This window comes from Mobula birostris, chromosome 4, assembly GCF_030028105.1.
Source record: "Mobula birostris isolate sMobBir1 chromosome 4, sMobBir1.hap1, whole genome shotgun sequence".
Classification (NCBI taxonomy): Eukaryota; Metazoa; Chordata; class Chondrichthyes; order Myliobatiformes; family Myliobatidae; genus Mobula; species Mobula birostris.
In genome coordinates this window covers 327345-342965 of record NC_092373.1, presented here as the reverse complement: position 1 = coordinate 342965, position 15621 = coordinate 327345, and the positions used below count along the sequence as shown (strand labels likewise).

Here is a 15621-nt window from a genome sequence, read left to right as displayed (position 1 = left end):
TGTTGCCTGGATTGGGGAGCATGCCTTACGAGAATAGGTTGGGTGAACTTGGCCTTTTCTCCTTGGAGCGACAGAGGATGAGAGGTGATCTGATAGAGGTGGATAAGATGATGAGAGGCATTGATCGTGTGGGTAGTCAGAGGCTTTTTCCCATGGCTGAAATGGCTGGCATGAGAGGGCACAGTTTTAATGTGCTTGGAAGTAGGTACAGAGGAGATGTCGGGGTAATTTTTTTACGGAGAGATTGGTGAGTGTGTGGATTGGGCTGCCAGTAATGGTGGTGGTGGTGGAGGCATATACGATAGGGTCTTTCAAGAAACTCCTGGATAGGTACATGGAGCTTAGAAAAACGGAGGGCTATGGGTAACCCTAGGTAACTTGTAAAGTATGAGGGGTGATTGATAAATTTGTGGCCTAAGGTAGAAGGAGTCAATTTTAGAAAACCTAGCACATTTAATTTTCAACGTAGTCCCCTCCTCTATTTACACACTTAATCCAGCGGTCGTGGAGCAAACGGATCTTGGACCTCTAGAAAGTGTCCACAGCAGGGATGATTCATAGGTTCGTGGTCTAAGGTAGAAGGAGGTGAGTTATACAGCTCTCGTTACATGCACATGCAGGTCAATGCTTTGAGTGATTATGCAGAAAGTTTGGAGTTAATAACTCATCTCCTTCTACATTAGGCCATGAACTTATCAATCACCCCTGATGAGTTATGAACTGATTAGTTATTAACTTCAACCTTTCTACATAATCATCTAAAGAGTTGAACCCTTTAGCCACAAGGGCCATATCTAACTCCCTCTTAAATATAGCCAGTGAACTGGCCTCAGCTGTTTCCTGTGGCAGAGAATTCCACAGATTCACCAGTCTCTGTGTGAAGAAGTTTTTCCTAATCTCGGTCCTAAAAGGCTTCCCCTTTATCTTCAAACTGTGACCCCTCGTTCTGGACTTCCCCAAAATCGGGAACAATCTTCCTGCATCTAGCCTGTCCAATCCCTTTAGGATTTTATACGTTTCAATAGATCCCCCCTCAATCTTCTAAATTCCAACGAGTATAAACCCAGTTCATCCAGTCTTTCATCACATGAAAGTCCTGCCATCCCAGGAATCAATCTGGTGAACCTTCTTTGTACTCCATCTATGGCAAGGATGTCCTTCCTTAGATTAGGGGACCAAAACTGCACACAATACTCCAGGTGTGGTCTCACCAAGGCCTTGTACAACTGCAGTAGTACCTCCCTGCTCCTGTACTCAAATCCTCTTGCTATGAATGCCAGGATACCATTCGCCTTTTTCACTGCCTGCTGTACCTGCATGCCCACTTTCAATGACTGGTATATAATGACACCCAGGTCTTGTTGCACCTCCCCTTTTCCTAATCGGCCACCATTCAGGTAATAATCTGTTTTCCTGTTTTTGCCACCAAAGTGGATACCTCACATTTATCCACATTAAATTGCATCTGCCATGAATTTGCCCACTCACCTAACCTATCCAAGTCACCCTGCATCCTCTTAGTATCCTCCTCACAGCTAACACTGCCGCCCAGCTTCGTGTCATCCGCAAACTTGGAGATGCTGCATTTAATTCCCTCATCTAAGTCATTAACATATATTGTAAACAACTGGGGTCCCAGCACTGAGCCTTGTGGTACCCCACTAGTCACTGCCTGCCATTCTGAAAAGGTCCTGTTTGTTCCCACTCTTTGCTTCCTGTCTGCCAACCAATTCTCTATCCACATCAATACCTTACCCCCCAATACCATGTGCTTTAAGTTTGCACACTAATCTCCTGTGTGGGTAATTATAGACCAGTGAGCCTTACGTCTGTAGTGGGAAAGCTGTTGGAAAAGATTCCTAGAGATAGGATCTATGGGCATTTAGAGAATCATGGTCTGATCAGGGACAGTCAGCATGGCTTTGTGAAGGGCAGATCATGTCTAACAAGCCTAATTTGAGGAGGTGACCAGGCATATAGATGAGGCTAGTGCAGTGGATGTGATCTACATGGATTTTAGTAAGGCATTTGACAAGGTTCCACACGGTAGGCTTATTCAGAAAGTCAGAATGCATGGGATCCAGGGAAGTTTGGCCAGGTGGATTCAAAACTGGCTCGCCTGCAGAAAGCAGAGGGTTGTGGTGGAGGGAGTACATTTGGATTGGAGGGTTGTGACTAGTGTTGTCCCACAAGGATCGGTTCTGGGATCTCTACTTTTCGTGATTTTTATTAACAACCTGAATGTGTGGGTAGAAGGGTGGGTTGGCAAGTTTGCAGACGACACAAAGGTTGGTGGTGTTGTGGATAGTGTAGAGGATTGTCAAAGATTGCAGAGAGACATTGATAGGATGCAGAAGTGGGCTGAGAAGTGGCAGATGGAGTTCAATCCAGAGAAGTGTGAGGTGGTACACTTTGGAAGGACAAACTCCAAGACAGAGTACAGAGTAAATGGCAGGGTACTTGGTAGTGTGGGGGAGCAGAGGGATCTGGGGGTACATGTCCACAGATCCCTGAAAGTTGCCTCACAGGTAGATAGGGTAGTTAAGAAAGCTTATGGGGTGTTAGCTTGCATAAGTCAAGGGATAAAGTTTAAGAGTCGCGAGGTAATGATGCAGCTCTATAAAACTCTGGTTAGGCCACGCTTGGCGTACTGTGTCCAGTTCTGGTCACCTCACTATAGGAAGGATGTGGAAGCATTGGAAAGGGTACAGAGGAGATTTACCAGGATGCTGCCTGGTTTAGAGAGTATCCATTATAATCAGAAATTAAGGGAGCTAGGGCTTTACTCCTTTCATCCTCCTTCTCTCCAAAGAGTAAAGCCCTAGCTCCTTTGAGACATGATAGAGGTATACAAGATATTAAGAGGAACAGATAGAGTAGACAGCCAGCGCCTGTTCCCCAGGGCACCACTTCTCAGTACAAGAGAGTATGGCTTTAAGGTAAGGGGTGGGAAGTTCAAGGTGGATATTAGAGGAAGGTTTTTCACTCAGAGGGTGGTTGGTGTGTGGAATGCACTGCCTGAGTGGAGGCAGATACATTAGTGAAATTATATGGGAGGCAGGGTTTGAGGGTCGGCACAACATTGTGGGCCGAAGGGCCTGTACTGTGCTGTACTGTTCTATGTTCTATCTATTATAGACCAGTTAGCCTAACCTCAGCAGTTGGGAAAGTGCTGGTGTCTATTATTAAGGATAATATTATTAAGGAGGTCTCAGGGTACTTAGTCATAGTCATATGTTATTGATCGGGTGGGGGGACTAATGATACTTGGAGACTAATGATAAAATACGTCAATGTCAGCTTGGTTTCTATAATGAGAAATCTTGTCTGATAAATCTGTTAGAATTCTTCGATGAAGTAACAAGCAAAGGAGAAGCAGTGGATGGATTTTCAAAAGGCATTTGATCAGGTGCCACACATGAAGCTGCTTAACAAGCTAAAATCCTATGGTGTTACAGGAAGGATACTGACATGGATAGAGGAATAGCTGCCAGGTAGGAGACAACGAGTGGGAATAAAGAGAGTCTTTTCTGGTTGGCTGCCTGTGACAAATGGTGTTCTTCAGGGTCAGTATTGGGTCTGCTACTTTTCATATTGGTTGTCATTGATTTGGATAGTGGAATTGATGACATTGTGGCAAAGTTTATAGATGATACAAGGTAAGTGGAGGGCTGGGTAGTGTTGAGGAAGCAATGCGATTGCAGCAGGACTTTACTGTGTTGGGAAATGTATGATAATGCATTTTGGTAAAAAGAACAACAGTGCAGATTATTATCTAAATGGGGAGAATAGGAATTTTCGTGTAAGACTCCCAGATGTTGGATTTACAGGTTGAGTCTGTCGTAAAGAAGGCAAATCCAATGTTGACATATATTTCAAGGGGAATAGAACATAAAAGTAAGAAGATAATGCTGAGCCTTTATAAGACACTAGTCAGACTGCAGTTGGAGTATTGTCAACAGTTTTGGACTCCATGTCTCTGAAAGGATGTGATGTTATTGGAGAGAGTCCAGAGAAGGTTCAAGTGGATAATTCCAGGAATGAAGGGATTAACATATGAGGAGTGTTTGGCAGTTATGGGCCTGTACTCACAGGAATTTAGAAGAATGAGGGGGGATCTCATTGAAACCCACCAAATGTTGAAAGGACTAGTTAGGGTGGATGTGGTGAGGATGTTTCCCCTGTTGGTGGTATCCAGAACTGGAGGGCACAGCCTCAGAATTGAGGGTTGACCTTTTAGAACAGAGAGAGAGATGAATTTTTTTAGCTGGAGAGTAGTGAATCTGTGGAATGCTCTGCCACAGACTGTGGTAGAGGCCAAAACTGCGGGTATATTTAAAGCAGATTTTGATAGTTTCCTGTTTGGTTAGGTTTGGGCATCAAAGGGTATGGGGTTGAGTGGGATCCGGGATCGGTCATGATGGAATGGCAGAGCAGACTCGATGGGCTGAGTGACCTAATTTTGCTGCTATGTCTTCTGGTCTTTTGGTTCCTTCAGCATTTTGTGTGTGTTGCAGGATTGGCAGCTCAGTACAGTTGTGGATATGACAGAGTGTGAAGGATTAAAGGAGGAGGGTTGGTGTTACTAGTCAGGGGAAATCTCATGGCATGCTCAGTCAGGACAGACTGGAGAACTTGTCTAGTCAGGCATTATGGATGCCAGTGAGTAATGAGAAAGATATGACAATGTTAATGGGGCTGTACAACAGCCTGAGGGATTTAGAAGAACAAATTTGTAGAGAGAATGCAGACTTTTGCAAGAAACTCAAGGTTGTTATAGTAGCTGATTTTAACATTCCACATATTGACTGGGACTCCCATACTCTAAAAGGATGAGATGGGATTGAGTTTGTCAAATATGTCAGAAAAGATTCCTTAATCAGTACATAGAAGTCCCAACGAGAGAGAGCACGATTAGAGAATGAGACAGGGCAGATGACGGAAGTTTGTGTAGATGAACACTTTGGATCTAATGATCACAGTGCCATTATTTTGAAGTTAATAGGCCAAAAGATAGGTCTGGTCCACAGATTGAATTTTTAAATTGGAGAGAGGCCAATTTTCATGGTATCAGAAATGATTTGGCAAGTGTGGATTGAGACTAGCTGTTTTCAGGCAAGGGTGTACTTGGTCAGAGGGAGGTTTTCAAAAGTGAAATTTTGAGAGTACAAAATTGGTATGTGGCCGTCAGAATAAAAGGTAAGGATAACAGGTATAGGGAACATTGGTTTTTAAGAGATATTGAAGCCCTGGTTGAGAGAGAGAGAGAGAGAAAAGGTGGTACATAGCAGGTATAGGCAAGTAGGAACAAATAAGGTGCTTGTGGAGTATAAGAAAAGCAAGAGAAAGGTATCAGGAGGGCTAAAAGAAGGAAAAATTTTGCCTTCGCAGACAAGGTGAAGGAGAATCCTAAGGTCTACAGGTATGTTTTTTTTAGATTATGAGAACACTCAGTCCTCTTTTATTGTCATTTAGAAATGCATACATGCATTAAGAAATGATACAATCTTCCTCCAGAATGATATCACAGAAAACAGGACAAACCAAAGACTAACACTGACAGAACCACATAATTATAACATATAGTTACAGCAGTGCAAAACAATACCATAATTTGATGAAGAGCAGACCATGGGCACGGTAAAAAAAAGTCTCAAAGTCCCAAGTCGATTGACTTCCGAGTCCCCGATAGCAGGCAGCAAAAGGGAGAAACTCCCTGTCATAAATCTCCAAGACACCGACAACTGCCAATGCCTTGGAAGCAGCCGACCACTGCCGACACCGAGTCCATTTAGGGCAAAAGGATTGCAAGGGATAAAATTGCTCCTTTGCAAGATCAGAATGGTAATCCATGTGCGGAGCCAAAAGCAATGGGGGAGATCTTAATTAAGTACTTTGCAACAGTCTTTATTCAGGTGACAGACACAGATTCCATAGAAGTGAGGTCAAGAGGCATCAATTTCATGGACCCTATACAGATTATAGAGGAGGAGGTGTTTACTCTTCTGAGGCAAATCAGGGTGTTGGGACCCAGGCAGAGGTATTTAAATCATCCTTAACGGCAGGAGAGGCAGTAGAGGATTGGAGGATAGCCAATGATGTCCACTGTTTAAGAAAGGTTCTAAACATAAACTGGGAAATTATAGGCCAGTGAGTCTGACATCAGTTGTGGAAAAGTTGTTGAAAGGTATTCTAAGGGACCAGATGTACAAGTATTTGGAGAGACATGGACTGATTAAAGATAATCAGCTTGGCTTTGTGCATGACAGGTTCTGTCTACCCAATCACATAGAGTTTTTTGAGGATATTACCAGAAAAATGGCTGAAGGCAAGGCAGTGGATTGTCTGCATAAACTTCCACAAGACTTTTGATAAGGTCCCAAATGGGAGGTTGGTCGAAGGTTCAGTCATTTAGCAATGAAGGTGAGGTAGTAAATTGGATTAGACATTGGTTTTGTGGGATTAGTCGGAGAGTGGTAGTAGAGTGTTGCCTCTCTAACTGGAGGCCTGTGAGTAGTGGAATGCCGCAGGGATCGGTGCTGGGTCCATTGTTGTTTATCATCTATATCAACAAACAGGATGATAATGTGGTTAACTAGGTCAGCAAATTTGCGAATGACACCATGATTAGGGTTGTCATAAACAGCAAAGAAAGCTATCATGGTTTGCAGAGGGATCTGTATTAGCTGGAAAAATGGGCTGAAAAATAGCAAATTGATTTTCATGCAGTCAAGTGCATTAGTCCATCTGGTCCAGGTGACTTATCCACCTTAAGACCTTTGAGTTTGCCTAGTACTTTTTCCTTTGTAATAACTCCTGCTCCCTGATTCTCATGGACTTCTGGCACAGTGCTAGTGTCTTCCACGGTGAAGACAGGTGCAAAGCACCCAATAGATTCATCTGCCATTTCTTTGTCCTGCATTACTACCTCACCAGCATCATTTTCCAGTCGTCCAGTATCAACCCTCACGTCCCCTTTACTCTTTAAATAACTGAAAAACTTTTGGTATCCTGCTTTATATTATTGGCTAGTTTGCCCTCGTATATCATCTTTTCCCTTATAGCTTTTTTAATTGCTTTTTGTAGGATTTTAAAAGCTTCCCAATCATCCAACCTCCCACTCACTTTTGCTACCCAATATGTCCTTTTCTTGGCTTTTATGCAATCCTTAATTTCCCTTGTCAACCACAGTTGCCTAGCCCTGCCATTTGAGAACAACTTCTTCTGTGGGTCATACCTATCCTGCGTCTTGTGAACTATTCCCAGAAACCTCAGCCATCTCTGTTCTGCCGTCATCCTCCTCCAATCCACCTGGGCAAACTCTTCTCTCTCATGCCTCTGTAATTCCCTTTATTCCATTACGATACTGATGCATGTGACTTATGCTTCACCCTCTCAAATTGCAGTATGAATTCAATCATATTATGATCACTGCCTTCTAAGCATCCTTTTGCGATAAACTTCCTAATAAGATCTGGGATATTACACAACACCCAATCTAAGATAGCCTTTCCCCTAGTAGGCTCAAGCACAAGCAGCTCTAAAAAGCCGTCTTGTGGACATTCAACAATTTTCCACTCTTGCGATTCGACACCAACCTGATTTTCCCAATCCCCTTGCATAATGAAATCCCCCATTACAAGTGTGACATTACCCTTTTTCCGGCTCCCTTTGCAATCTCAACCCCACATCTTGGCTACTATTTGGAGGCTTATATATGATTCCCATAATAGTGTTTTCATCCTTGCAGTTTCTTAACTCCAGCCACAAAGATACAACATTCTCTGATCCTATGCAACCTATTTTTAAAGATATAATTCCACTTTTTACCAACAGAGGCACCCCACCAACTATACCTTCCTGCCTGTCCTTTCGATACAAAATATATTCTTTGATATTAAGCTCTGATATATGTATGGCCTTCTTTCAGCCCACAATATCTAATTGCACCACGAGTTCGTCCACCTTATTCCAAATGTTACACGCATTTCAATATATTAAGAGGAATAGATAGAGTGGACAGCCAGCGCCTCTTCCCCAGGGCACCACTGCTCAATACAAGAGGACATGGCTTTAAGGTAAGGGGTGGGAAGTTCAAGGGTGATATTAGAGGAAGGTTTTTTACTCAGAGAGTGGTTGGTGCGTGGAATGCACTGCCTGAGTCAGTGGTGGAGGCAGATACACTAGTGAAGTTTAAGAGACTACTAGACAGGCATATGGAGGAATTTAAGGTGGGGGGTTATATGGGAGGCAGGTTTTGAGGGTCGGCACAACATTGTGGGCTGAAGGGCCTGTACTGTGCTGTACCATTTTATGTTATAGGTTAAATACAGCACCTTTGGTCCTGCATTCTTCACCCCTTTGAATTTTGCCTCTGTGGTACAATTTAACTCTTTGCTCTGTCTGCATTTGTACTCAATCATTGGCTTGTCAGGGGAACAGGGAGTAAACAATGAATTTTCACAAGTCGAGGGGAAATGGGCAAAAAATTCTGAGAAAAAGATATTTCCGAAGCTGAATGGATTTCACAGTCTCTGTCCTTTAACACTTCTCATTTTTTATTTCAGGAGTTTGCAAATCTTTTAAAAGTTGGACGTCTGAAGCCAAGGCAGACAGATGTTAGTCCATATTGGGTTGATGGGCAGGTCTACCTGGCAGAGGTGTCTCATGGACTCCAGATGTTCTATTACTGGGTACCTCAGTATGGGGAATGGGATGAAGCAGCCTGTCATGCCTCTAAAGTTCTCCCGATGGAGCCAGAATCTTCCATAAGCCAGATCGACATAGAAACTTCCAGTACTGAAAGGGGCCAATCATCTGTTGGTGTCTCTGCCGGTTCATTGCATCTGACAAATTGAGCTCTCTACTTTCTCCCCCCATTGTATTGCAAATATCTGTGTTTCAAATATTTATCCAGTGCCCTGTTGGTTCCTATTGAACTGTCTTCCACTAATCTTTCTGCACTCCCAGATCACCACACTGTCAGATAAAGAAAGGAATTCCATTTTTAATGATTATCCTAAATCAGGACCTCTGCCAGTGAAAACTGTTTTGTATCATTTATCCCTATTAGGACCCTGGTGATTATGAACACCTCTGAAAACAACAACCCCAGCCTTTTCAGTTTCTTCGTAAAGCTGGTTTCACATCTGTGTCTTTATTTACAAAGGATGCCTTTTTAAACTTGTCTCCTTACCTTCAATGATTTGTGTACAATCACCATGAGATCTTTAATCTCTATCCCACAATTTTTTAACATTTTACCTTTTAAAGATATGGAATTGCTGGTTGCTTGAAGGAATAAACTGGAGTAGAACAGATTATTACTACATAAATATCCTGTTTCTGTTAATTATATAAACTAATAGTTTGATTAATTCACACACATTATACAGTATGTAGTGCTTGCACAGTATTCTATTTGTTAACATGGAGTGGAGAGCAAGTTTGTAAATCTGACAGGACCAAAGGATGTTCGGAATGGCAAGGGTGGAGCGCCATGGGAAGGGTGTGGGACAGGAGGCACAGAAGGAGTGCTGGGGTGGGGGGATGGGGTCATGTATGCAGACACATCCAGCCCTGAGACACTAGGCAAGGTCATTTGATTCCAAACAATTGGCTCATTGATCATTACAGAATGTCTCTTTGGTGCTTCTCACTCCTTCCCTGTTCCTGTTCCCTTTTCCCAACCAAGGTTCCCCTTTCCACTCACAGTTCACAGTTCATATCAGAATCATGTTCTTTATGACTCGCATACATCATGAAATTTGTTTTTTTGCAGCAGCAGGACAGAGCAATACATAAAATTACCACAGTACTGTGCAAAAGTCTTTTGCACAGTTCTGTATTAGCACAGATGGTTTAGCTTTTGAATTACAAAATACTGAATAAATAGGAAATGACGCTCTCTAGTATCACTGTGCTGCACAGAATTTTGTGGCCCTCCATCAGAGATACTGGGTTTATCAAATGAAACTGGCCCCATTTCTCTGCAGCTCAGAAAGTGAAATTTCTAATCCTGGAATCACCTTAAAATCTTCACCATCCTCATTCCTCTGCCTCAGTAAATTTCTACCCAAAACAGAGCTCAGCCATATCAACAGTCCTGATGAAGGGTCTGGGCTGAAACATTGATTGTTTATTCATTTCCATAGATGCTGCCTGATCTGCTGAGTTCCTCCAGCATTTTGTGTGTGTTGCTCTGGATTTCCAGCATCTACAGAATCTCTTGTGTTTATTTCAGCAAGCCAATGTTCAGGTTTTGTTTCACTTCTTTGGGTTTCAGTACATTATACAAATTGTTAGGGATGTCACGAACCCCATGATGGGAATAAAGAACCAGCAGAGATGGAAAACACTTTGGAGCCCAGTATTGCTATTAACTAATTATATTTGTTAGTAACTACGCAATACAGTAATATAAATGTAGATAAATCAAATAGGTTATCAATGATTATATATCTATAAGTAAGTATATCAGTAAGTGTGGAAATATATGTATGAAAAACCAAGCTTCTTTAAGTCTAGGAGTAAAAAGATACAGACTTACGATGATGAGTAAAGTTCAGTTCAGTTTGTGGTATTGAGTTGAGTAGTGATGGAGAGAGAGAGAGAGGGGGAGATTTGAGTCTTCAGGTGAGCTGATGCCGTCGATCTTCTCGTTGTCCTTTGAAATCCTTTAAAAGTCACTGACTGTGACTTTAACAAAGGGGACCGGTTTTCTGTGGTGGAGCTATCCCCCAGGCGAGGGTGGACACATGGACAACTCCCCACCAGTCAACCCTTTTCCTCTTTCCTCTGATCGATCCTCCAAAACCCACCTTTCCTGCGGGCACAACAATGCTCATTCAGTGTCCAGATCATGTGTCCGAGGTCTATCATCTGTTATTTTATCTTCTCATGCTGAGCATCAATTGTCATTCAGATAACTCCTCTTTCCTTTGTGTGAAGAAATGCAAGCAGGCAAAAGTCCTTGAAGTATCAACAACCTGCCGAAAATCACAACATCAATTGTCCATTTAATAATGCCCTCGGTCGCCATAGCAATTTACAAGCTGCTCAGTGCTATCTCCACTTCCAACTCAGTAGAAATCCAAAGTTACTTCCAGTGCCTTAAATTGACCGTCCAATCGTTAGTCTTCGTCTCTCTCTCTCTCTCTCTCTGTCTGTCTCTTTCCAAAACAACATGCCGGTGTTAAATAACTCTCTCTCTCTTCAAAAGCACAGTTCATAGGGGTAGTTCAGGATCCCATCACAGGGAAAAGAGGATGGAACCAGAGACTCAGCCCATCTTGTCCAAGTTAGCTTAAAAAATACGGCCGAACAAATCTACTCAGCTCTCACTCCTTAACCCTGCAGATAGTGACACATCAAGAGCTTCGCCAGGTATTTTTTTTCCAATGTGGTAACTGTTTCTGCCTCCCACCCCTTCAGGTGAGGAGGTCCAGATCCCCATAATTCTTTGAGAGAAAAATAATCTCCCTACATCTTCCTTCTAACCCTTCCGCCAAACACATTCAATCCATGCTCTACAGCACACAAAAAATACTGGAGGAACTCAGCAGGCCAGGCAGCATCTAAGGAACAAAGTAAACAGCCGACGATTTGGGACAAGACTCTTCATCAGGACCCATTCTATAGCTATTGACCTCTCTACTAAATATTCTGGTCAAGATGGTGCCAGCATGCAACGCTCCCTCAGACAGCATCTTCCAGATAGCTCACAAAAATGTCTTTCTCACCATATATGTGTTTCTGGGATTTACAATTTGGAGATCGATTGAGTGATCCAGCGCTTTGCTGACTGAGAAGATTCCAGGAAGTGAGTACATACTCGGACAGCCTCAGTGCAAAGAAACTTTGAGAATAGACGCAAGCGGTATTTGACTCCATTTCACTGGTTAAAGCATACATTAATTGCAAGCATCGAGGAAGATTGAAACATCGAGGCTAAAGCAGAAGGCAAATGAAAGTTCAGCACCAACTGCCTTCCTTTTGATTGCTGCTGGAAAGGAATCTGTGAGCGGCCTATCACTGTGTGGCTCGCTGTGGCAGGCAGGTAGGCCTCTCTGCCTCGAGTGGTGTCTCTCACTTTTGTGAATGTCAGTGATATCGGAGGATGGCATCGTGGTTCTGCATTAATGGATTGGATCGTACGTTTATGGACTGTGAAATTTTTTTATATATGTTTTTAAATCACATGTTCCTTTTCCATTTTGTTGTAGGAGGGGAGGGTGTTCAGGGGTTGACTTTCTCGAGTGTTCTGTTAGGTTTTTTGTGTGGGGAGGGGTTGTTTTTGTTTTTTGGGAGGGTGTCAATGTTACTGTTTAGTTTTGTGTGGGGAGGGGGTTTTTGGGGTTGATGATCGGTATGCCATTCTTTCTCATGTGGGTTTGATGTTTCTCTCTGAACAACTCTCATGTTCTTTCTTTGTTTAGTGGCTATCTGGAGAAGATGAATTTCAGAGTTGTATATGGATATATTATTTGATAATAAATAAACATTTGAAAGTAGTTTCTTCTTGTTCGTCCTTTGTAGTCCTTTCATAGGTTCTGATGCAGGGCTTCCACCCAAAATGTCAACATTTCCTTTCCTCTCAAGTACTACTCATCCAATTGAATTCTACCAATAGATCATAGTTCCATCTGCCAGTCCCTTGCCCTCTCACTTAACCTATCTATATCTCTCTGCAGATTCTCTGTATCTTCTGCACAGTTTGCTTTTCCACTCAATTTAGTATCATCGGCAAACTTCGATACACTACACTCGGACCCCTCTTCCAGATCATTAACAAGTATCATGAACAGTTACAGGCCCAGCACCAACCCTTGCGGCACACTGCTCACCACTGATTGACAACCAGAGTAACACCCATGTATCCCACCTCTCTGCTTTCTATTAGTTAACCAATCCTCCATCCATGCTAATTAATACATCACCTCCAACTCTATGCATCCTTATGTTATGGACAAGTCTTTTATGCTGCACCTTATTAAACACCTTCTAGAAATCCAAGTAAATAACGTCCATCTGTTCCCCTCTATTTACTGCGCTCATTATATCCTCAAACAACTCCAGTAAGTTTATCAAACAGGACCTGCCTTTGCTGAATCCACGCTGCATCTGCCTGATGGATCAATTTCTTTCCAGATGCCTCGCTATTTCTTCTTTAATGATGGCTTCAGGGATTTTCCCAACTACAGATGTTAAACTAACTGGCATCACCTTATCCGTTTTTTCTCTTTCAATATTTTTATTGATTTCTTACATAAAAGAATAGCGTACAGTAAGATATATAATATATATTGATTACAATATATTGGAATCACAAATATAGTTTCATATCCCCATATCTGTATACAATAAATTTAAACATTGAAAAAATATATTTTTGTTATACAAAAAAAATCTAATCCCATCACCAGAAAAAAAAAACAGCTGTTTGGTTTAAAAAAAAGAAAAGGAAAAATTCCTTATCATATAATACAACATATTCTCTTTCCAATATTTTTATTAATTTATATATATAAGAATACAGAGCACAGGAAAAAAATATATGTCAATACATTAACTTAAATCACATATAAAGACTCCTTACCCTATATTGTACAAATCAATTAGTTCGTAACATTGAAAAATAATAATTTTATTATATAAAAAAACCTAACCCACTACCAAGACCAAAGCTGATTAGTAGAACAAAAAGAAAAAGATTGTTAGTCATCATCTGTGCTTTAACAACAAATCAAAGGTTTTGAAAATAATTCAGAAAAGGTCCTCACCATGTTTGAAAGTCTTGATTAGATTCAAAGATTGAACATCGAATCTTCTCTAAATTTAAACATGACATCACATCACGTAACCATTGGGCATGAATGGGAGGGGCCACATCTTTCCATTTAAACAGAAGCATCTTTCTGGCCATAAGAGACATAAAAGCCAAAATGTGCAAATCAGATGGCTCCAAAATAATATCCTTTCCTCCAACAATACCAAATAAAACAGTCAAAGGATTAGGCTTGAAATTTACTTTAAAAGGTATCAAAAAGGTTTGAAATAATTCTTCCCAATATTTTCCAAGACTCGGACATGTCCAAAACATATGAATGAGTGAAGCTTCTCCATTATTACATTTATCACAATACGGAGATATATCTAAATAAAAACGAGACAACTTATCCTTAGTCATATGGGCCCTATGGACCACCTTAAATTGAAGGAGAGAGTGGCGGGCACATAACAATGAAGTGTTGACCAATTTAAAAATTTGATTCCAAGTTTCCTCAGAAATTGAAGTCTGTAAATCTTGTTCCCAAAGATTTTTAATTTTATCTAAAGGAACACTTCTCATTCTCAACAGCATATTTTAAATATTAGATATAATAAGGTTTCAGATTAAAGATTACATATAGTAGATTCTTATCAGGACTTTTAGGAGATGTACTTATTTGAGACGGTAGGCATTTTGGGTAAACTATATTTAGTTGAGAATTGTTCAAATGAAAAAAGACTTCCCTCTACAAACAAGTCCTGAAAGCATTTAATACCTAATCTATCCCATTATTTAAAAGCCACATCAATCATAGAGGATTTTAAAAAATTAGAAAAAATGGGACTCAAAAGAGAAAATCTCAATAAGCCAAAATATTTTCAGAATTGTATCCAAATCCTCATAGTATGTTTAACTACCAGATTATCAGTTAACTTACTCAAAGACAAAGGAAGTGAGGATCCAAGAAGAGAAATAATAGAGAATTTATTAACAGAATTAGCTTCTAAAAAAACCCACATCGGGCAATCCTCACTATTTATATAATATAACCAAAATGTAAGATTTCTTATATTAACTGCCCAATAATAAAATCTAAAGTTTGGTAAGGCTAATTCTCCATTCTTTCCAAAGATGAATTTTATTTAATCTAGAATGCTTATTCTTCCATATATGAGGATATAATAGAGTCAAGAGAATCAAAAAACCTTATCCTTAACAATTGACTCTGTCATCTTCCCAACCACTGAGGTCAGGCTAACTGGTTTATAATTTCCTTTCTTCTGCCTTCCTCTTTTCTTAAAGACTGGAGTAACATTTGCAATTTTCCAGTCCTCTGGCACCATGCCAGAGTCTAATGATTTTTGAGAGATTATTGCTAATGCTTCCACAATCTCTAACACTACCTCTTTCAGAACCCTAGGGTCTAGGTGACTCTTGTACCCTTGGGTCTTTCAGCTTTGAGCACTTTCTCCTTTGTAATAGTAACTGCAATAGTAATAGTAAATTTAACTCTTTGCTCTGTCTACATTTGTACCCAATCATTGGCTTGTTCTTACATACATTCATGTTACACACATCATCTACTTGTAAATCTGCTGGCTCATCCTCAGCTCTATGACACTGGTTCCCATCCTGCTGCCACATTAGCTTAAACCATTCCTGACAGCTCCAGCAGATCTGCCCACAAGAATATTGGTCCTCCTTGAACTCAGAGCAGCCCATCCCTCTTGTACAGGTCCCGCCTGCCCCAGAAGACGTCCCAATTATCCAGAAATCTGTATCCCTGCCTCCCCCCCCCACCCGATTCTTCAGCCACGCCTTTGTCTGCTACCTCATTTCTATTTCTATCC

General features: G+C 41.2%; 1 protein-coding gene across 7 annotated transcripts in view; it reads left to right on the top strand.

Moving 5' to 3' along the window:
• The window catches only part of lrrc34 (leucine rich repeat containing 34), a 107777-nt gene extending 95326 nt beyond the window's left edge, over positions 1–12451 (top strand). For 5 of the 7 annotated variants that reach the window (XM_072254833.1, XM_072254838.1, XM_072254835.1 and 2 more), the window contains one exon: positions 8568–12451. In XM_072254833.1, coding sequence (XP_072110934.1) covers positions 8568–8858 — 291 coding nt within the window. In that variant the 3' untranslated portion in view covers positions 8859–12451. The remainder of the gene's footprint in view (positions 1–8567) is intronic. The other 2 variants (XM_072254837.1, XM_072254836.1) reach the window with 2 other exon arrangements.
• The last annotated feature ends 3170 nt before the right edge of the window (positions 12452–15621 follow it).